The sequence below is a fragment of the Amphiura filiformis genome, chromosome 14, assembly GCF_039555335.1.
Source record: "Amphiura filiformis chromosome 14, Afil_fr2py, whole genome shotgun sequence".
NCBI classification, from domain to species: Eukaryota; Metazoa; Echinodermata; class Ophiuroidea; order Amphilepidida; family Amphiuridae; genus Amphiura; species Amphiura filiformis.
Genome location: NC_092641.1, coordinates 35,746,638 through 35,770,591, shown reverse-complemented (window position 1 = coordinate 35,770,591; position 23,954 = coordinate 35,746,638). Strand labels below are relative to the sequence as shown.

Genomic DNA, 23,954 nt, shown 5'->3' with positions numbered 1-23,954 from the left:
TATATAGCAAATTTAATACTATGTAGTCTCTATCAAATGTTTGGAAAAGCAATTTCTTAAGGCTATAGGTCATCATAGGTCAGGCTATAGGTCACCTGGTTGAGGTCAAATTTAGGCATCCATTTTGAACAACATGTGATATATCAATATAGCATAATGAGGCATCAAGTTTGATATTTTTCACTAGTTTGTGTTTTACTGGATTTATAATGCTATGATGGACAGAATAACATTTCTTGGGAATGGATGTAAATGGTGAGTACAATTTAGATCGTTTAGTTGAAATGGACTAGACAAACAAAGGTAAAATTGGTACCAAAATCACAGAAATGAAGCTTGTGAAAAACTACCTAATCTGATGGAATAGGTGAAGAGAAATGCAATTTTTATCAACATAACTGTAGTTTGGTTGTGGAAGAAACTTTTTACCTATGGCTTAATTAGGTTTCAGTGAAATGTCGCTCGTTAAAAATACAAAATATAGCTCAACATTGAAAATAGAAGCATTTTAACCAGTTCGTTTGTTGATAGGTGTGGAGCACTGAAAATCACCAAGTTCAAGAAGTCATCAAGAACCACTTATTCCCATTTTACATAGCAACATTATTTCTCTGATGTGTTAAGGGATCTAAAATGAGCGTTTATTGCGTTTCGACAGTATTTTTTGTGGGACATGAGAGCACCTCAGACCTATCGAATTGCATTCTGAATACGAAGCATGTCTTTCTGATATCAAATAAATTTCATTTTTTGAAAATCACGATATAATACAAATTTTATGACAAATTATAAAAATTTGATATTTTTCAAATTTTTGATATATAACAGTCCTCGAAGTAAATTATATAAATCTAATGATATTTTCTTAAAGTGTATGTAGCAGGGAGGAAAAGCCGACGGTCAATTGAAAATTTTGACCTTTCATATTGAAGATATGGATTTTTTCCCAAAAGACCTAATTTTTTTTTGGTGTTTTGGGAAAAAAAATCCATATCTTCAATACTGAAAGGTCAAAATTTTCAATTGATCGTCGGCTTTTCATCCCACCTACACACTTTAAGTATAAATCATCAGATTTATAAAGTTTACTTCAAGTACTGTTAAATATCAAAAATATCAATTTTAATGATTTGCCATAAAATGTGTATTAAATTGCGAATTTCAAAAAATCAAAATTATTTGATATCAGAATGACATTCTTCGATTCAGAATGCAATTCGATATGTCTGATGTGCTCTAATGTCCCAAAATAAATACTGTCCAAACGCTTCATACCCCAGCCCTTAACAACACATATCCAAAATTTTAATGAAATCTGTTGATAGTAAGCTTTCCAAAATTTAAAACATCAGTGATGTACTATCTTTCGGCTTCTACCTTTAAAAGCATGTAAGCTATATTGATACCGATGCCACCAATAGAACAAGAAGATTTGCCCCTTCATTTTGCATACTACTTTGTCCATTTTTTTTTACTCATTTCTTCACAAAATGCACAAAAAAAAAATGCAATGGGTGTAGTACCCCCTTATAAATGTGGTCAATGTCTTAACCCGTCCCAAACCATGCCAAATCTAACTAAGCAAAACCACTACCCATGCATGCATCCACATGATGGGATGACACAGTCACCTGAAGTCATATATACACATGGTTTAGTTGGCCAAACCAGTGTAACACCTGTTGCTACCGGTCGGCGATGCACTGCTTGGCATGCGAGGGATCCTGGGGTTGAAACCCGGGGTACCAAGCAACTTCAGCAGTAAGTTCCTTGTCCAGGATAATTTCACGCATTTGACACTCATGACCTCAAACTCCTATTACATACACTCAAACTCTTGATAGTTTATTGGTTAATTACACCATTGGTCATTGGACTTGGTGATCTTGAGACAACAGCTCTAGTCTACTAAACATCTCAAAAAAAGTAACTAACCCTCCTTAATTAATGACCATTATTCAAAAACGGGTGATTGTATTACAAATCTGTAAAATACATTGGAAGTCAAATTTATTTCTGCACATTTTGACACCTCATTTGCAGCAATTGACTAAATATTGATGTCACAGCGTACATTTAAATCAATGTAACCCAAGATTTGAAAGTTGCAGTAAATTGTATTAATTTTGTATTCAGTGTAATGGAAGGAAATCTGTGTAATGATATCCAAGTGTTTTTGTATTGTAAAAATTTGTATATAAGTGCAACTTTCAAATCTGGACCTCACTACATTAAAATGACCGGTGTTTTATTGTTTTCTGGGCTATCGTATCAAATGAGGTGTCAAAATGCGCAGAAATAAATTCTGCTTCCAACGCATTTTACAGATTTGTAATACAATTGCCCCTTTTTGAATAATGGCCATTATTTATGGGGGGTTAGTTACTTTTTGTGAGATGTTTATTTCCCCTCGACCTGATGGTCTTGGGGAAATAGTTTACCCATGGTGTCAAGATCACCTCAGAAAAACATGCAGTTCTTACTATCTCCCTCATGAGCAGTCTATATTTGTATAGTATACCATCCCAAGTTACAAGGCTTATACCGGGCAACACATAATATAAACCTCCACACCTTGGTCAGACCAAGCATGAACAACATGCATGTGTGTCATGTCCTGCTCTTTTGTATGTGTGTTAGCTCATGGAATCACCAATTATGTTACAGGCAAACTTTGGACAAAATGAATTACACTTGATATTGTGTTGCAAAATATCAAATATTCTTGAAATGTTATTGAATTTATGTCCGGAAATGTACGTATGAGTGATATAAAGCAAATATTACCAGTCTTGAATTTGTGCTTTAATTGGTCAAACTATAATAACTTAAAGATGTATCTGTCACCTTGTGATTAATTAGAGGTTAATAACTGCGCATCGGTTATTTGGAGGGCATTGTGAAAAATCTAAACATTTTGCCTTTGGAACTGAGGAATATCCCGAGGGGCGTAGCCCCAAGGGATATTTTGAGGTCCAAAGCAAAATGTTTAGATTTTTCACAATGCCCGACAATCGACATATTACCGATGCAAAGTTATTAACCTCATTCATAACCGTCATTTTATCTCTTCACCTTACAAAATAACACACAATTTTGCTCAAAAGTTTATAAAAATAGATGATTTTTACATCTTCCCTTTCCAAAAATTGATCAGGTTAAAACAGGACGACCAATAACAAAAGTGCGTATTACAATCTGTGCAAATATGGTAGCACGCAATCCAAATACGACAGCCAGCGCGCGCGCAGTTTGTTCGATGCATAACAACTCGCAAACGCCGGTCAATTGTGTGCGACATTGGAACAATTACGCATTTTGCGGTCAATTGTGAGATATTAATGACCTCGATTTGCGTTTGCGTTTTCACAAATAAATGTGATTGGATCGCATGCATCGCACTTATTAATGAGGTTATGAATATATTTTGACCATGACACACATAGACAGTTAACATTTGTATACCACCGAACACCAGTGCCTCACCAATTGAGCTTACTCACTGGACAGGTCATTAACAGATTCTATATCTCAACAAACAAATAAGATGTTCTTTCCCATAAGATGGTATATAGAGTCCATCTCCTCTGGCTTTACATATTGCAGCTAAACATTATGCAGTCAACAATAGGATCTGTGTTGAAAGAATAAACATTGGCAAGGTCACTTTGTTCAATATCATTTCTGCCCATATTTATCTTATTTCCTTCATCAAATATCATCACTTCATACACACTCCTCCTTCACCAGCTGGGGAATATTTGGCAATAACAATGGTTTTACCTATTCCAGAGTTGCTTTGGTTCCTCAAAATGCTGTCATTTTGAGTTGATCTGGTAAGAAATAAAGAAAACATCTTTCTCAATAATGTGCCTGTTGTAAATGGAAGAAGCACAGGTGCAATCATGTTAACAAATAATCTACAAAAATAAATCATCATTTTAACTTCACTGCCAATTTACTTGAGTCTTTCTTTGTGGCTCTCTGTGCTTCACGCTCCATTTTTTTTCTCTGCTGTTCAGCTGTTCTCCTTTCTCTGTCAGCTTGTTTTGTTTCCCGAATGACTTGTTCTGCTTCCCATGAGAGGTCGATAGCACCTGCTTCATCTTCCCATGTACTGTTAGAATCATCTTCCCATGTTGATAATTCAGACTAAGGAAAGATACAAAATACACAATTTATATAGTCAATTGTATTAAAGGGGATCTCCGGCAATCATAACATTATGCCTTATATGTTAGAAAAGTAATTATCAAGCACAAATCACATGTTTTTATTTTTAAAAGACAAACTCATATTGTCCATAAAAACTAATCAAAACAGTCTGCTCTCGACACACGATATTCAAAATTCCCGCGCTGAAATTGTCTAAGTGCAATGACGTAATGCTTATTTGTTCTCAATTTTCGTCAGCTTTCATTGTATTACTTGGAAGTCGTTGCACTCGACAATTTCAGCGCCCGGGAATTTTGAATATCGCGTGTTGAGAGATGGGTGTTTTTATTTGTTTTATGATCACTATGAGTTTATTTTAAATAAAACCAAGTGATTCGTGCTTGATAATTATTTTTCTTACATATAAGGCATGATATTTACAGCGCTAAGTCTAATCTCAGAGAGTATCCACTATTCATTTCAAGGATCAAAATAATTCTTGTTTTCGGGGGCTTATTTATCTAATAAGCATGTTTTTTATGATATTTTATTATAAAGGCCAAGATTTCAAACTTGAAATCCATGTAAAGGTTACAATCCTGCCTGTATTAGTGCCAACTGGGCCAGTGTCAATTACAAACCTTGTACCAAGCATAGGTTGCCCATTGGCAATGCTTTCAGACAGACATACCACATACTCATGCAGGTATACTTGTTCTCATGAGGCTATGCTTGTGTGTCTTTTTTTTAGTATAAAACTAGCTTGTGTGTCAATTTTTTCTTGTGTGTCTAGGCACAGAAGCAAGATCTTGGGGGGGGGGGGGTATAGAGGTCATTTTTAAAGGTCTTGAAAAAGGCACACAAGCAACAACCAGTGGCAACAACAAAAAAGACACACAAGATGAAAAAAAGACACACAAGGTGTCCGTCAGGCGTCTGTCACATGTCCGTCGAGCTAAAAAGACACACAAGAAAAGTCACACAAGTCTTACAGACACACTTGTATACTCACCGATGGTAATATTGATGGGTCTACATTCATTGTTAGTCTACTAGATAATGCCATACCAGCTGTATTATTAGATTCTACTTGTTGACGATGATGATCAACTTTCTTTCGTATTAAAACCTGTGTAACATACATGTAGAAATAAGGTGCAATTAAGTGCGGGTATGTCATAAAACAGAATCATGGTTAATGTAATTTTTACCAGGCCAAGAAAAATGGGAAAATCAAGAAATTACTTCCTGCTTCCAGGGAAACATGGAGGCAGATTGCTTTCCCAAGAAGTTAAGGACACCTTTGATATTGTTATACATGTAGATGTGCTAACATAGCTTGCTATTGGTAAAAGCTATGTATCAAAAACAAAATAAGACGAATTACAAGAATCTGTAATATCTGTAAAGAAAGTAGCTATACCATTTTTAACCCTGCGTTGAAGCAGCTGTTTCGCAGGCGCATCTATGCAGCGTCTTTGCGCTTTGAGCAAATGCTAGCAATTTGAGGCTATGCCCAATAAAATGCGCATTGCGCACTGGTGTCACTGCCACATCAGGGTGAAAAATGGTAAACAATACATGTATTTGAGGCTTCAACTTTGTTAATATACTAACTGTTTTTCGTGGGTCTTTTTTACAATTTTTTTCATTTCAAAAATACCTAATAATAATTGAATACCCGAGTGGAAGAAGGGCCCAACTCCATCAAAACTGTTTTTGAGATATTAAGAAAAAACTTAATATTTGGAAAAGTTTTATAGACAGAACGTTTTCATCTTCAGGGGACCTTTAATACATGAACATACAATAGTACATACATTCGAAATTATATATGATGTTTCCATAGCAATGGTACAGGTCTTAATACGAGCTGGAGTTGGGCCCTTCTTCCACTAATATACTGCAAGGGTCAGTTCTGTGTTATAAATAGCTACAGAAATTAGGTAATCACCATTAATTGCACAAGTAGAACTCATGTAATATGTTAGCAAGAACATTTATTGTATTGAAAACAGATTTCATGGATGAACAAAATTCCTCTTTAACCCTATATTTGTGGAAAAAGGGCCCAACTCCATGGATTTGGGCCTTTCTTCCATGAAAACCATGATTAAATATACGTGGAAGACTATTTAGAGACTGGATTTTGGCTCATTTTTCACACACAAGGAAGAACAGTCTGCTGGCAATAAAATGCTGGGTCTAACTCATTTTTGAAAAAAATTGGAGTTGGGCCCTTCTTCCACTCAGGTATTCAATTCTAATGACTTATTTTTCTATTCTGTCTGTCCAACTTCCGGGCAACTTCTAGTCTTGGGCCCAAGCTTCACATGGCTCACGGTTTGTTATAAATGACAGAAACAGGCTGTGAAGGAGGCTAAATATAGATGTTGCGTACTCCAAATTCAATTTTGGAAAAACTGACACTCGACCATGGAATTTAATTGTCAGTTTGTCACTATATTTAATGATAAATCAAGTAAGTAACTTCAACTCTGCAGATTTAGAAACTTGTTTGATTCCACTGACTATTTGCGATCGAGATATACACAACACCAATGACAGAAATCATCAACAAAAAATCGAACCAAGGACTTGTTTTCACTCGGCCGTGAGTCGCATCATCAACCGGAAGGGCACAGACTAACAGAATGGATTGGAGAGGGTGCATCACCAGGTCACTCCACAGTACCAATGAAGTGTGTTTAAAATGATCCACAGCTTATTTTATTAAAAGATATTACCGGGGTATATTTAGTTCTCTGGGTTGATAGGATGAACATCAGAGCAGCCAGCGCACAAAAATGTGAGAAACCAGTGCATCTGGCCCGATTCGAACAGTGGATTAATGACTTTGCTTCCGCCCGGACTGCCAAAGAAAGAAACAAACAAACAAACAACCAGGCAGGCAAACAACCATTTGGATGATAACATAAGCCGCATACAGGTGAGGGGCCAAAAATTGGACGGTAAAAATAAGTATCGGGGCAGAGGCCCCCAGGGGATATTAAGCATTCTAGAGATTTAATGACTTTTTTACTCCTTGGGTCCTGATAAGAACTTGTGAAGTTGTGATATTTTATAACTTTAAAAAATTTAATTCCCTTACAGCCTTTGACCTCAATAACTTAATTTGCTCCTGGCAGATTCTGAATCTATACACACTTGGTTGTTACAGCAAAAACCCTACTATGCGTAAGGACGCATCATTTTATTTATTGCATTTTTGGCCCACTTTTATTTTGATTTTTTTCCCTGAAGATTTAAAAAACCCTCAAAAACATGAGCAACTAGAAATGTTGCAGTTTTCGACACAAAGTGTTGATTGGGATGCCTCCACCATGGGGCGATTTAAATTCAGAATATATAACAGCTAAAAGTAAAACTGTATGAATGGTAAACAAACAAACATAACCTCAAATCCATAATGCAGCTACGGCCCAAGTTTGGTTGCATTAGGATTTAAACTGTTCATATGAGTCCAAAAGGTAACCAAAAGTCTGGTATATTGGTATACTGGAAGACAGAGATAAAAAGACTAGTTTGCATCTGACGTCATCTGTCAATCAAACTTGAGCATGGTTTGTTTACAAGTGTTGTGATGATATGAGTTGCTGAATGTGGGCACCTTATTGTTAATTTTCCACCTTCAAACATACAAACCATCTCAAAAGTTAGGTCTTTATAGTAGGAAACTTTCTTTCGCGAATGCACCATGTTAACAATGCCTAGAAAAGCTGCTTTTTGCCTTGTAAAAGTATTTAATTTTTTGCCATTTTGTGCTATTCCTTTTCTCCGATCGGCATCAGATAAATCGACCTTCCTTTTACGCGCTATTAATTGTAGGGATCCACCCAAAAGTTACTGATCAAGGTCCCCCCAATCCAGTTAATCCACCAATCCATTCATGAGATACAGCATCACGAGGTACGGAAGCACGGAGGTACGTATACGTAAGCACAGAATTTGGACATTGCAAAAGTAGTTTACCTTGCAGTGGAGGCCAAAAGAAACTAGATGACACAGGTGTGTTTGACCAAACACGAACATCTATGCCCTTGATCCCACCTAACCCCCTTCCCCTGCCCACAAACGAAAACCCTTGTTATAAGCTTCAATTGATATTTAATATATATCATACTCATAGCACTTACAATAAAAAAGCGCCAAATTGGGCGCCAGTTCCTAAAATAGGTAACCACCATGTCACCCCCTTACATGTACAGTGACAACTCTTAACCCACACTTACACCCCTTAACTAAACACACCCCTTACCAAACACATCCCTTGACCAGCAACGACAACCCTTTAGCCACCCTGACACCACATAACTAACCCACATTGACGTCCATCTCACCCCCTCCCCCAACCCCACCGACACCATTCCCTTTTACGGGAATTTTATCAGTACTGGTTGTGACCTGATTCAACGCATAGGAATACGTACTTAAACTTCAATCTCCTGTTGCGTTATGCAGAAAGGTGATGATGAAAAGAGTATTCCTGTATTCAAAGTTGTACGAATATTCCTCCATTTAGACTATGAACTTTGATTGCGGCTACCATACGATTATTCTAGGGTCACGGGGCCATCATTATACCAAGTATGAACCCTGAGGCCGCCATAGTTCTTGAGCTAGAGCTGTTTGAAATTTTGCACATATTGCCCCCTGTAGCCCATGACCTTTGACCTCTAGGTTTGAGGCTACCCTACGAAATTTCTAGGTGTCATGGGCCATCGCAATACCAAGTATGAGCCACAAGGCTATTTTGGTTCCTGAGATAGAGGAGTGCAAAGGAGTGGTCTTAAGAAGATGAAGGAGAAGGCGAAGAAGGAGACGACTAAACACAACAAATACATTATCTATGCCCCCGTTGCACGGGCATAGATAATGAAAGGCGCTAAAAATATGAATTTTAAAACCTAAGTATGCAGGAAGCTGTGACAAAATGTGAAAGAATGAAAGAATAAAGAGAGAAAACAAAGAAACAAGTGCTTTGCTCTGGGTGGGATTCAAACCCGAGACCAAGCACGCCAAGCACTAGGTCGGCGACACCACAGGTCTTTCACTAGCCTGGCCAACGAAAGTGTGCCTATAAATCAGTTATGGTGATTGTTTCATCACATGTTGCAGGAAAACATGCATGCCCAGTGCATATATCATGTAGTATTTTGTTAGGGTTAAGCGGATTGTGTCAACAATTGATTTATACTTACTGGTTTCTTTAGTTTAGGTGTCATATCAGCAAAATAATCTATGTCTTGCTCTTCTTCTTCTACACTAGGAGTTGATATCATCTGAGGTTGATGCCCGTGTGTTTGTGGATGCATATGTGCGTTTGCTGGTTGTATTGAAGGTATGCCCATATCATTTTGCATTGCGAGTGGTTCGTTTGATGGTTCTATTCGTATACTAGTTGGCGCCCCATCGTCCCAGTCATCCCACTCTAGATCAGCCTGTACAAGTAAAACACAACCAGTCACATAGTGTATCTCTGAAGTGAAGTATTCATATATCTTTCCACATAACCAATGTTCATTGCCTACACGCATTTACAGTCAGTAGTGAATCATTAAAAAACAGAAAATATTAAAGTACGGCCATGTGTAATATCCTAAATATAATGGGTTAATGGGGAGCATTTACTGGACGCGTGCACCCTAATAGAATTTGAAGACCGTTATCTTAGACAACAGGCATTCTTTGCACCCTGTTTAGTACTCAAGTACTTCTTCAACTATAAATTCTTCAACAATGTAGTTCCTTCATACCCATAAACCTCTCTAAAGATACACTTAATTTTGTTTTAATTTGTAGAATTTGTAAGTCACATAACCTTAATTTTGAAATTAAGAAACTTTTACAATATGCAATAGCAATATGCCCAACTTTTCACATTTATTCCAGAGTATATTTTCAAGGTGTATGATGCAGTTAGTTCTATATGCCCATTTACATGTAGGACAATGGTCAGGTCCAATTTCCCAAAGCTTTATAAACTTACACTATCACTAGGTAGTACTGAATGATTCACAGAACTGGTTCTTGGTAGATCCTCATCTATTTTCTTCTTCCTTTGAAACTTGAACACTATTTTCTTGACAAAACCATAGACAGCTCTAATGCAGTTACAAATGAACCACACATTGCACCAAACACGCTGCATTTTGTGTATGGATTATACCTGAAAGTACACAAACAAAATTGATAAATTATGAAAGAAAAGAGGCAATTTCATGGCTATGGGGTCATACATGTACATCATATATGGTTGTATGTCATGAATTGGTCATCTTTTGTGTAACATGATGTAATAATGTTTTTATTTTTATTAGGCCTAGGGACCATGACAGGCCATCTCCTTACCAGTCCTAGCCTAACACAGCTCTTATCTGTATCTTCAGAGCAAAGTTTGCTAATTTGTAAGAGCTTATTTACCGTAATGAGTAACTTTTTCGGCACTACACACGTCGTGAACAGCATTGTTTACTTCTGAATTTCCATTGCTTTCATGGTGTCATGCTTCACTGATTCTGATGCGATTTGAGATATCTCTAGCCTGTGATCATGCACTTTCAGTTTCCACACGTTTGATAGGAATTGTTTTGCGCACTTTCCACATGTTTGGGGAGCACAATTTCTTCAATATTTTGACAAGTTGATATATAATGAACATTATTGAACTATTGTGTGGCAGTTCAAATTAATTTTCTCAGCACAGAAACCAATTTGCCTTGTCTTTGGTAATTATTTATTTCCCAATCCCTGATAAGAAATCAAACTTTTGGAATTGTTACATCAATAGGCATTTATTTTATGGCATTACTCCACCATGGAGTGCAATGGGATGTGTCCCCTTGGCCTTTCGTGTCCAAGAGAGGGCGAGATGGAACAACAAAATCTCGGCAAAAGCAAACAATGGGAAGAAGCGATCTATCGCAAGTGACATCATGCTGACCTACAGAATATGGCACCATTCTGTAGATATTTCTCCCTTAATTATTCATGGTATTTGATAGTCCTGCAAGCAAGACTTTGACAGTCTTATTACTGACATCTACGGAATAAGTCTTGCAGTGGTACATAGGGATGTACTGTTGGCAGGACACCCTTTTTAAAGGGTGCCACTTGGAAATGTGGAAAATCCTTAAAATGGTGGGGGTTTAAACTTTGTTGGTAAAAAGGGTGGATTGATATAAAGGGTGGGAGTAAAATAAAAAGGTTGGGTTGTTTCAACTTGCAATATATTTTTTATTGAATGATAAAATCATCCTAGTTTCCAAGAATAAGTGCCAAACCAGCAAACCATATCGCAAGATAAAATTCCATTTGATGCATGTTTACATCCACCAGGCTGACATATTATAAATAATCGTAGTCAACTAACAAGCGCGCAATGTGGTGCTCTGTTAGCTTTGCATACACCCGTAATGTTAACAAGTTACAGAAACAGCGGCATGACATTGGCTACAGCTTTTTGAAGAACGTCAGTGTGTACAAATGGCGGATAAAGCAGTAAGTGGTGGGGTCCTGACTTTGTACATAAAAAGGGTGCCTTGGCTAAAAGGGTACCACAAAAATAAAAAGGGTGGGGGGTGACCCCTCTGCCAACAGTGGTTTAAGAAATCCAAAGTTCAAGCATCAAGAAATATACACAGGTAAACTAAGTACCGTATTGGTCCGAGTATAGTCCCACCCGTTTTTTAGGTGAAAATTTTTCACAATTGGGGGGTGGGATTATACTCGAATTTCAAAATTTTTTTTTTTTTTTTTTTCGGTTTTGGAGTGTCCCTGGACCTAGATCTAGCTAAGATCAATCATGGTTGACATAAAAAAAAAATTGAAAAAAAATTTCAAGATGTTTTGTATTTTTAATATGAAAATTGATATTTTGTATTCATGTCATACTCTACTAATAATATCAAAATGCATTGAATTTGAATGCATCTTGATATTATTTTTTTTTTTAGGTCAACCATGAATGATCCTAGCATCTAGGTCTAGGTCCAGGGACATTACAAAACCAAAAAAAAAACTCAAAAAAAAAAAAAATTTTTATTTTTTTTTACAATTTCTGGAATTTTTCGAAAAATGGGGGGTGGGACTATACTCGAACGTGGGACTATACTCGGACGAATACGGTACATGTAACACTCATTGAGCGACTCAGGTATCACAAGGATGGTCCATATACATGTATGGGTCCATAGTGGTTCACACAACATGAAGAAGGATTAAAAACCTGGGAAGTGGAACAGGTGCTTCTTTCCAGGTTGCCATCAAGATTTTGAATAATAATAATAATAATAATAATATTTATTTCAATTGCCATAAATTACGTACAAACATGAAAAAAAAACCATTAAAAGCAATTTAAATGACAATCCAGGAAAGAAGAAGTACACTAAACAGTCCAAGCACAATGTGTTCTTCTTTCCTGATTTATGTACAAAGTACATAAAATAACAATAATAATATAAATACAAGATACAAATTAATTAAATCAAAAACATTTGAATGAAAAAAAAAATATATATATGAGTGACTCACTCTATTACATAACTTTTGCACACAGGATGCGTCACAGTGCACAAGATAGGCAGGAAGCAACAAAATTTAAAATACATGTGAACAAAGTTATTGCCTTAGAGTGGGCCTATGAATATGAAATACATAATTTACATCATAAAATGTTCTTTACACCTGGCCTTAAACAAGGTAAGGGAGGCGCAGAGCGGACATCATTGGGAAGTTCATTCCACAAACGTGGAAAGGAAACAAAAACAGAGTTGAAAAAAGGCATTGGTGTGAGAACTACAGTGGAGATACCTAAACTCCTTAACCTTAGAAGGTTTAAAAAATTGGCAAAAAGAAGAAGGACAAATTCCATTAGCCAATTTAAAGCAGAAGATCAACCTCAACAAATCAAATAAGTCACATGTTTTAAGTAATCCAAATTCATCTAATCTGGACTCAGTATGAAAGATCAGAAGGACACCTCTTTCCATACATCAAAACTTTAGAAATCTTTCTCTGACTCTTATCTAACCTATCAAGCAGGCCAGTCTGACAAGGATTCCAAATAACAGCACAGTATGTAAGATGAGGGAGTATCAATGCTTTAAATAGATGCAGAAGAGCACTGAAGTGCATATGGCGAGAAGTTCTTATGACAAAACCAGTTAGGCGAGAAACCTTTTTACAGATTTTATCAACATGTGAAGAGAACGATAGGGAAGAATTGAAAACAACACCAAGCAGTTTATATTCATCAACAACCTTAATTGGAATACCACCTAACTTGTATGTAAAAAGACTGCAAGCCCTAGACCTCGAAAAATGAACAACAGCACACTTACAATGTAGGAGCATTCAGGGGGAGTTTGTTCTCAATGGTCCACCTGTGAATTGTGTCAAGATCTTTCTGCAGTGCAACTTGATCCTCAAAAGTTCTAATAGAGCGTACAAGTGTATGGTCATCAGCAAATTGAAATAAGGGAGAGGACAGGTTGTCATTAATGTCATTTACAAATAACAGAAACAAGATGGGCCCCAAAACAGAACCTTGAGGAACACCCGATGTGACTGAAGCCCAATCAGATTTAGCTCCACCAAAGATAACTCTCTGTTAGAAAGAAAACTTTGGATCCAGTTGAGCACATTATTCCTGATACCGTAGTAATGAAGCTTTTGCAACAAAATTGTATGATCTATTGTTTGAATGCAAACAGTTCAGACCCAGAACACGATCATGTCAGTAAATGAATACCGCTATTTTGTTCTGGGACTGATTATTCGGACCATATTTTAGATAGTCTTAGAGTAGACGTTCGCTGTTCGAACGTATCTCTGTGCTTGTGGAGAAAATTAACATTGTCAAGATACAATGTAGGACATCCGGCCCTACTCTGCCATGTTTGACAAGCCGTTGACCTCCGTTGACAACAAATCCGATTCAGAAGTCAAATTTGTAGTTTTCTGTGGTTTGTCCCTTTTCAAATCGGCCAAAATACTACCATTTCTATAACTTCTCGACATGGGGCCTCCAGCCAACAACAAAAATAAAGACTCTCCTCTACATGTTCATGTGTTCAGCCCCGGGGCGGCTTCACATAAAATGCAATTTTCGCCAAGTATTTAACCTTTATTTTACCGAAATCGGCCGAGAAATTTGCTCGATTTGAGGTCAAAACAGAACGTAAACAACTGAATGAGCTCTGCTACAAGTCTTCAAGTAGTCGCTCAGCTGCACGATCTATTGTGGGTTGAAAAGCGTAAGTGTAGCCGACTGTAGCGTCATGTAAAATAAGTACCGTACCCGGATGACCGGGGTGACCTATACCACAACATTTTCTGTCTGAAGTAAATTTAACCCTAACACTGACCCAGGTTTTTTGCTATCGGAAGTCACAGAAGATCCGAAAAAGTCAAGAAGAAGAATTTTTGACTTGGCACCCCCGGGATTCGAACCTTTGAGCCCCCGCATGCCAACCACACAATCGCGGACCGGGAGCTACACAGCTAATTGCTGCCCGGCCCGCAATTTCGTAAGCATTTGACACTTAGGGTGATTGCATCATCGCAGACCCTGGGATGCATGACTTTAAACAGAGAAGATGTAATAAAGAGGAGGTTGATCAAGCTATCCTCAAACAAAATATGTGTAAGACCGCTCATTCAAAGTAAATGATGAATCACCCTATTTAGCTCCTTTACAATAGAATACCACAATGGGGTTTGAACCCGGGATGGGTGTGATACACAAGTTGCAGCTAACTGCTTTTAGGGATAGGTCAGTGTGTGCATGTCATCATGCCATGCACATCATGCATGCAGACCCTGTCATCTTGTCAGATTTCTGATAAAATATGACAGTAAGTTCCATGGCAATTTATAATTTTTGCTGCTTGTTGCCACTTTCAGCCTCTATTATTTATGATAAAGAATGTTTTCAATTATCAGAATATCTTTATTAGGTTTGCAGGAAATGACAGGAAAATACATAAAATAATAAAATAGAAATGATCAACAATCATCACCTCTCTAAAAAATCCTAAAAAATTCTTCCTTAGAAATTTATATATTTACAAAAAAAGGGAGGATTTGGGAGGAAATTTTACAGCACTCGATTTCTTTCTTGTATTATCCACATGTGGTATTCCATCCAAGCAGCAGGTCCTTAACACACACGTTTCATACTTTTCAACAAATTTTTAAATTCTCTATAGAAACATTGGAAATATTTCCAAGTGAAAATCGGTCAACCATGGGCGGTCACACACATAACATCATAGGATATTTCAAGTGGATGTTTAACTAAGAATAAAGGACTATGAATAGATGCGACAATGAGTCACCAAACTTGCATGACCAGCCACTTGAGCCAAGCTATTGATCTCCACGATGGTTATGTGACTCTGCCATGGCTCATTGATTGTCACTCCCCCGGGGTCACTCCCAAAATTTCCTCATAGGAATTGACCCTACATTGACCTGTACCGGAAGGCTTGTGAAAGAGACTGTATAATGACGTCAGCTAGTCAATTAGCTGTTCGCCAGTTTTGATAGGTTCCATAGTTTCAATGTTTGATTGTGCGAAAACCCGATGAAATTCGGATGTTCTGTTCTCAAGTTACTATTTTCTATACTAGTTGTGCTGTAACTTGACAAATATACTTAGTTTTAAATTATGTTGGGCCAATTTGGGCCATTTGAGTTACATGTACGAGCGAGCAAAATTTACCGGTAGTACTTCAGAATTCAGGTACTAAAAGTGACGATGATCAGACAATCTTTTCATCATCATTAAACTTCTCATTTTCGCGGTTCTCGGGTCGGGCGCTTCTCGTGATAGGCCTATTTCTAATTACCCAAACCCGTTACCCATATACCTGCCCTGACTTTTTAAACTAAACACAGCCAAAAAAGAAAGTCTCCAGTAGTTCCAACCCCATTTAGTCAGATTCGGATGAGTTTATGGCAAAATAATTTATATAATAATTTTCTATACACTCTCCTCGAAGATTGATACCAAATTTGATATCAAAAGTTTAATCATCATGAGCAAAGGAGCCGTTGTTTGGAAATTCGTGCAATTTTAAAAATGACAAATTACGAATTGACCACGCAAAAATCAATGCATGGTATCAGCTTATTATGTGGCCTGAAGCATGCCCGTACAGGAATCATTGTACCCTAGCCTGCGCACAATTGAAAAAGCGGGTATTTGATTTGCATTTTGATATGCATGGCCAAACCTTTAACCTGCCGGCCTATTCAGGCGACGTGATTCTTGACACTCACGCTAGCTCTGATGCGTGATACAATTCCCTATGTCATTTTTAAAATTGAACGAATTTCCAAACAAATGTTTCTATGCTCACGATGATTAAACTTTTGATATCAAATTTGGTATCAATCTTCGAAGGAGAGTGTATAGACAATTATTATATAAATTATTTTGCCATAAACTCATCAGAATCTGATTAAATGAGGATGGAACTACTGGAGACTTTCTTTTTTGGCTGTGTTTACTATGAAATGCGTCTCTCAATGATCAAGACCCAACTTGACACAACTTAATCAACTCTGTTTGTTTTATAGGTGTGATGCTTACTTCGGTGTAGTTAAACCCATCATTCGTTTCTTCCAAGCCCTGCCCTGTTACCACATTTAGAGAAACCGAAATTAGTATCTGGGCGTGGATATAGGCTGTTACTAAAGTAATGAAATCAATCGCGAGAAACGTGAACGCAAAAACGGTTATAGGCCTTACCACAACGGATAATTTTTATGTTAACCATTCTGGAGGATTCCGGAAATACCGTATTGTTTGTAATAAACGCCCCGGGGGTGTTGCATTTTTCCAAAAGGGGGGCGTTTATTGGAAGTGAATTGTCAGTGAAAAAAGTTTTAAAATCGGGTTCAATTTCCCGATGGTGCTCCTATTAAAGGAGGATTCACGACCATACATGATGGCGGGCGCCACGGAAAATGATATTTTCGTGGGAAATACAACAAAATTACTCCTGTAAGTCCATGGAATTAGTGAAATTTTACCATAATTAGGCAATGAAATGGATGGGAGTTAAGTCATAATATGTTTTGTCCATTCAATATATAGCGATCGTGACTGACATGACTGATGCAAGTTTTAAGCTTACCTACACGATATGGCATGGAAATGTTTGCATTTTGTCAATTTTTCACAGGAGGGGGGCGTTTATTAGAGGGGGAGCGTTTATTACAAACAATACGGTAGTCATGTTCTGCTGAAATAGGCCTACATGTATATGCACGTGTTTGGTGTGTGCACTTGTTCGGTATTGAAATATGTGTTGAAAATAAGGCCTATAATTATTGGTCCGATGAGATGCACCTGTTAGTCACACTGTAATGCTTTTCCGATGCGCGCACTGTACTGCACACGATAGTGCACCGCGTGAACGCGAATCGCGCGGACGCGAGAGCGCGGACGGACGGACGGAAACGTCGTTATTAGTATTTTAATTATCAGTATTTAGGCCTAAATGATTATTAATATTATTAGGGGGCCATCATTTTCTTTGGAGGGGGTTCCAAATAGGCCTATAGGGGGGTCATAACTTTTGGGAAAGAAAAATAGGGGGTCATAAAAAAAAAAACTCATAGCCTACTTTAATTTTTCACGAATCATGACCAAAATGGAGGGAGTCACAATATGATACAGATAGGGTGTTTATTTTATTCAAAAAGACTGATTTCAATGCAATTTTAAGGGAGTACTACACCCCTGACCAATTTTGTGCCTATTTTTGCATTTTTCTCAAAAATTATAGCGCATTGGTAACAGGTAAGATATGTATATTATAGGGGCAAAGACTACAACTACTGCACTGAAAATTCAGCAACTCAAGGCAAGTAGTTATTGATTTATTGATCAAATATTGGTTTTCCCTCATTTTTGACTGTACACTCCACAACTGTTGTCTGTGCTGAAATAAAATTTGCAGTGCAGTAGTTGTAGTCCTTGCCCCTATAATATACATATCTTACTTGTCACCAATGCGCTATAATTTTTGAGAAAAATGTAAAAATAGGCACAAAATTGGGCAGGGGTGTAGTACCCCCTTAAAAGCACTCAATTTGGCGAAAATGACATTTTGATATCAAAATTTTCTGAAACATGAGCACTTTCCAATAAACATTATAAGTAACTGCATTTAGCACCCCATTGAAATAAATGGCCAGTGAAACAGACTTAACAATGTAATCAGCTTAGCATAATCAATACATGTATAAACCTGAAATTGCCTATTCAACAATAATTGGTCATAACCAACGTAGTACAAAAGTAGTACAAGGAACTTATACGATGTCCTCATTCACAAACTGATACTATCTCATCTGTCCATCGTATAAGACTGTTACTGTACGGCAATGTGGTGAAGGAATATTACACAGACACAGTCAAGAATAGGCTCCATCATTTTTTTATTATGATCCCTCCCAGTCTCCCGAAACATCAAAACCGTTGCACTTATACTTACTTAAGACTGTCCTTTTTCACATAACGCAAACAAAGTAGGGCCAACTTGCCTACATGTAGAAATGGTCAAATTTTGGCAAGAAATATCTCTGTGTAATCCTATAGATGTAATTTTGGCAAGAAATATCTCTGTGTAAGTCCCATATCACATCGTTACTCGCGATCGAGGTTTTTTTTCTTCTGAAGTTTGGTTGGTACCCACCAGCGTCATGCATGTGACGCATGACGTGACACAGCTAAAATAATCGACCGGGAATCAGGGATTGTTAAAACATCAACAAATTTCAAAACACAGAAAGCAGTAAACTTAAGGGCTGGGGTATGAGCGTTTGGACAGTATTTATTTTGGGACATCAGAGCACATCAGACATATCGAATTGCATTCTGAATCTGAAGAATGTCATTCTGATATCAAATAATTTTGATTTTTGAAATTAGCAATTTAATACACATTTTATGGCAAATCATTAAAATTGATATTTTGATATTTAACAGTACTTGAAGTAAACTTTATAAATCTGATGATTTATACTTAAAGTGTATGTAGCTAGGTGGGATGAAAAGCCGACGATCAATTGAAAATTTTGACCTTTCGTATTGAAGATATGGATTTTTTTTCCCAAAACACCAACAAAAATAGGTTTTTGGAAAAAAAATCCATATCTTCAATATGAAAGGTCAAAATTTTCAATTGACCGTCGGCTTTTCCTCCCTGCTACATACACTTTAAGAATATATCATTAGATTTATATAATTTACTGAGGACTGTTATATATCAAAAATTTGAAAAATATCAAATTTGTATAATTTGTCATAAAATTTGTATTATATTGTGATTTTCAAAAATGAAAATTATTTGATATCAGAAAGACATGCTTCAGTATTCAGAATGCAATTGATAGTCTGAGGTGCTCTCATGTCTAAAAAGATACTGTCGAAGCGCTCATTTTAGATCCCTTAATGGCGAGCGGTCCGAATTTTGAGCCATACAAGTTTACGTGGTGAACTAAAGTGGTTTTGTTTAAACTTCCGTGGTCCGGGTACGCGCTGGTGAATTGCGATCGCGTAGAAGTGACAAGGTCGCCTACTACGCGCTGCACCGAAGACCAATGGGTCAGCCGGCTTGTTGTCAAGTGCATTGATCAGCCAATCAGCGTGATTGTTTATTGCTTTTGTGTTTACGCTCGTGTACGCGATACGCACAGGCACGACCACGGAAGTTTAAAGAAAACAACTTTAGTACAAAAGATGCTTGGCTAGATCATTCTCCATTTATTTATATACCTCCATGGTTTTATCATGTTAATTAGTGACCTGACACACATTTGTATTGGTTCGATCAAGCATTGAAATGCTTTCATTTTTTGTACTGGATCGTTCAAGTATGTCCAACAAATTTTTCAAAAAGACAATGTAAGTGCCTCTGGTCCTAGTGGAAGTAAAAACGGATACTATGGCCAGAGTTCTAGGGCTAAGCATGCCCAACAAATTTTTCAATGTAAGTGCATGGTAGGTATTATAGAAGGAGGTTCCACAGAAAAATCCTAATCCACTCAATAGGGCTAAGCCGATTACGCTACATTGTATTCAACGCGAGTCATCACTTGAATGGATTTAATCAGTGCAGTCCCTCAAACACGGCCTTTGATGTTTATGATCGTTATGCGACAATATCGATCATGTATTTTAAAATTTAATTTAAACAGACCCCCAGGTGACCCGTGCGAAATGGATGGTATTAGTGCCCTTTTGCATCGGTCACGTGATCTTCGATTGCGTCATTGTGTTTCCGAGTTCAAGTTGATCTACTAGCGAAAATCTGATCGAATTCCCTCATTTCCTTCCAAAGTTACGGTGAATTTATGTATTTTTTCTGATCATGATTAGTAATACTGGCGGGTGTATGCGGGACTTTTAAACCAGTGGAAATGATTTGGAAGGGTTTTCCAAGACTGGCAATGTTGTTTCTATGATCCGCCAAGCTTGGCCTTAAGAAATATTGGCGTTATAAAATTACCGGAAGTAAATTGTTTTCCTTTGTTTAAATGGTCACGGCCACATTAATGCTTTGTGGGTAAAAATGACGTCATTCTGCTTAGAAGTCGCGATAACGGTGGTTCATAACCGGCCAAGCTCAATAGATAAGAAGCTTAGCAAATCGATAGTGCACCATTCATACCTGATTGCTCAGTATCGACTCATAACGATCATAGCTAGGGACAGGCACATCTGTGTGAGGGCGCTATTTATTTTACTTGATAATAAAGCCCTATGTAAATCTGTGCCATTTTGTGCCACTGCAAAAACCATTTTTGGAGAAAATGATGAATAAAACAAAAATTAATTTGTTTCAGATGCTCTAGTTTGCATTGACAACAGATTCAAAGCTTTAGGAAGCAGAATGCAACATTGTCTTCACTTTTGAATATTTTTTCTGTGAGATATGCCTTGGTGAAAATCACCGTTTTGGTCATAAAAGGGGTCAAAAAGGGGCAATTTTGGGAAAAAATTCTATTTTGACCCAAAATTCATCTTCTGACAAAAGGGAAACATGGTTTGACAAAAACTTTCATCCTTTTCACATAACAATTCCAGTTTACTTATTTGCTAGGAGAAAGCACTTTTTTTTTATCGCTTGGGGAAAATCATTGTTTTGGCCTAAAATGGGCCCAAAATGGCCGAAAAATGGCAAAATTTGACCAAAATTAGCACAAAAATCACTTTTTACCACCTTAAAATTTGAATTTTCATACAAAATTTCACAGATGTGTTGAAAATGATAACATACATAATATTCAACAAAATTAGATTAAATTACAGTGAAAACAAAAAATTGACAGGGGGCACAAAATTATCAAGTCCCCCATGCACTCCTATGGTAAGTCTTATCAGAGAAAATGGCCCAATGTTCCGACAGTAATTTCGTCATAACTTCACTTAGCAATACAGTAGAAGATTGGTTTTGGTGTCAAATTGTTTCTGAGAAGTTCTCTCTTCCAATAAACAACAATTCATGTTAATATAATTAATTTGAAATTTTTATGCCTGTCCCTATCATAGCCATAGTACAAAGGGAACTGGGTTCGTGAATTCTCCTTCTAGTATTAATACCTACTATGGTAAGTGCCTCTGGCCCTAGTGGAAGTAAAAACAGATATAGACTATCAGACACAGACTTAAGGTACATATTTCGAGGTGCATAACAACACCAAATTGGTGTCGTATGACCTTTGACATGCATGCATGCATTCTTTTGTCGAGAGTGATATGGTCTTTCAATTTGTGCCAAGTGTCCTTGGCAGACTTGACTATGTATGCTTCAGTGGTCATGAAAGGATTCAATAGATAACCTCTGCCCCAATAATCCCAAACTATTGTCTGAAACTGCACCTCAGAAGATGTATGGTAACAACTCAGTCCTCAAATGATAGTCATATAACGACCAAAAGATAAATGACTGACTATCATTGAGGACTGAGTTCCGCAGTTAGTATTAGACTATACATGTATATGGCCAGAGTTCTAGGCCAGGGCAAGCCTAATGATGATCTAAATTACAAATATAATTTCTTTTTAAAAGAAACTCTAAAACTCTTAAACTAATTTGTTACCTGCTGAAGCTCACCATACAAGAAGATCAGGTATTCTGATGAAATCTAGTAAAGTGGCCACGTTTCATGCTATAAATTATCTTCACAGAATCTAAACACGGTTAATAGCACTTTACGGCACCAGGTCACACTGTGCACGGCAGCAGGTTATTAATATTAATGAAGTGACGTCATGCACCGTGTTTCGTCCATACGGGATGATTTAAAAAGAAATGTAGGCCTACCTCGTCACCAATTTATACAGTGGCGTACCGTGGCTGCTCCTACCCCGGGGGGTGGGGGCTGAAGAAAATTCCATTTTGCCACCCCTTCCTCAACAGCCCGAAAAGGTTGACCCTATTTTTTTTTGGTGGTTTGAAAAAGTGAAGAGAAAAAAAAAGGATTTTAGGTGCTAGCGCCCTAAAAGCAACACATTTTCATGTATAGTACCATTTTTTCACAATTTTTGATGCTTTATCAAATTTTTCAGCCCTTTTGCTTTACTAATTCTTTTTGCCGCCCTTCTTCTTCCGCCGCCCTTCGTTTTTGCTGCCCCTGCTTTTACCCCAGGGGCTCGTGCCTCAAAGCCCCCCCAAATACGCGCATGTTATATAATATATATTTGCATAGTTGTACATAAAAATATAATAATAAAAGACAGTGATAAGTGTCCTGTAATCATGGTAATACAAATTTTAAAAAAAAGGTGGATAACCATGGTTTTACCGGCATCACGGGGAGTGGGCAATGATCGGATACACCGTAGGCCTATCGTAGGTGTCTTTAATAAAAGACCCCCATTTTCAAACCGGCTTGTACCAAATGATTCAAATTCCAAGGTGGCCAAGTTGTTTTTTCGCAATGGCACTTATTTAATAGCCTACGTATGTGTACCCAATGGCCCCCATCTTACATTGTACCCCATTGGCCCCTTTTTAAAAAGTTTCATACCGAATTAATGACCCCGTTTTTATTCAGGTTGTGCACTGAATGACCCCATATTTTTGTAACATATTACATGAAAGCCCCCTACTTTTATAACATATTACATGATTTGAGCCCCCTACTTTTAACATGGCCGAGTCACATCAGTGCCCCCGGGAGTATTACAAAATGTTCAAACCTGCCTCAACTCTAAAAGTGAAGGATAAATCATTCAAATCATGCAAATTGTCATTTCGTTATTTTTGAAATAAAAAAAATTGGCAAAAAAACGAAGAAAACAGCAGTGTCGACGAAACGGTTGAAGCCCCATTCAAATACATGTACTGACAGTATAATTGGGGGGGGCAAAGGTTTTTGACACGTCAAAAGAGGGGGCAGATTTTGGCACGGCCAAAGGGAAGGGCAAGCAATCACCACCCTGGGGTACACATAATTATTGCACAGCCCCATGATTCCCCTCCCATTCTTGAAACAATTGCAAATTGCACAAATACCACCATCAGTGACCATTGCAAGTAGTTATAATGAAGTTCAGTGAATTTCGGTCTTAAATAATTGATATTTCAAATGAAAATGTGTGCTGAAATGTACAGAAGCGCACACAAATTTTGGCTTTCATCGCTTGGAAGTTGGAAGGGCGCAGAATCGATGCTAATCAATATTATCTCTGACTATTGACTGATTAGTCAAAATACAAGTACCTGATCAAATAACCTCTCCAAGTACTTTTG

General features: G+C 37.4%; 1 protein-coding gene across 2 annotated transcripts; it reads right to left on the bottom strand.

Annotated features, from left to right (window-relative positions):
• Window positions 1-1,819: 1,819 nt before the first annotated feature.
• Window positions 1,820-22,440, bottom strand: LOC140170031 (receptor-binding cancer antigen expressed on SiSo cells-like). 2 transcript variants are annotated; one of them, XM_072193346.1, is made up of 5 exons: window positions 22,300-22,440; window positions 10,166-10,345; window positions 9,378-9,617; window positions 5,168-5,284; window positions 1,820-4,152 (listed from the first exon to the last, which is right to left on the bottom strand). In XM_072193346.1, the coding sequence occupies exons 2-5, from the start codon at window positions 10,325-10,327 to the stop codon at window positions 3,937-3,939; spliced, it is 735 nt and encodes a 244-aa protein (XP_072049447.1). In that variant the 5' UTR covers window positions 10,328-10,345; window positions 22,300-22,440; the 3' UTR covers window positions 1,820-3,936. The 2 variants fall into 2 exon arrangements, with proteins under 2 accessions (XP_072049447.1, XP_072049448.1); XM_072193347.1 differs by having other exon boundaries at window positions 22,314-22,427.
• Between the last annotated feature and the right edge of the window lie 1,514 nt (window positions 22,441-23,954).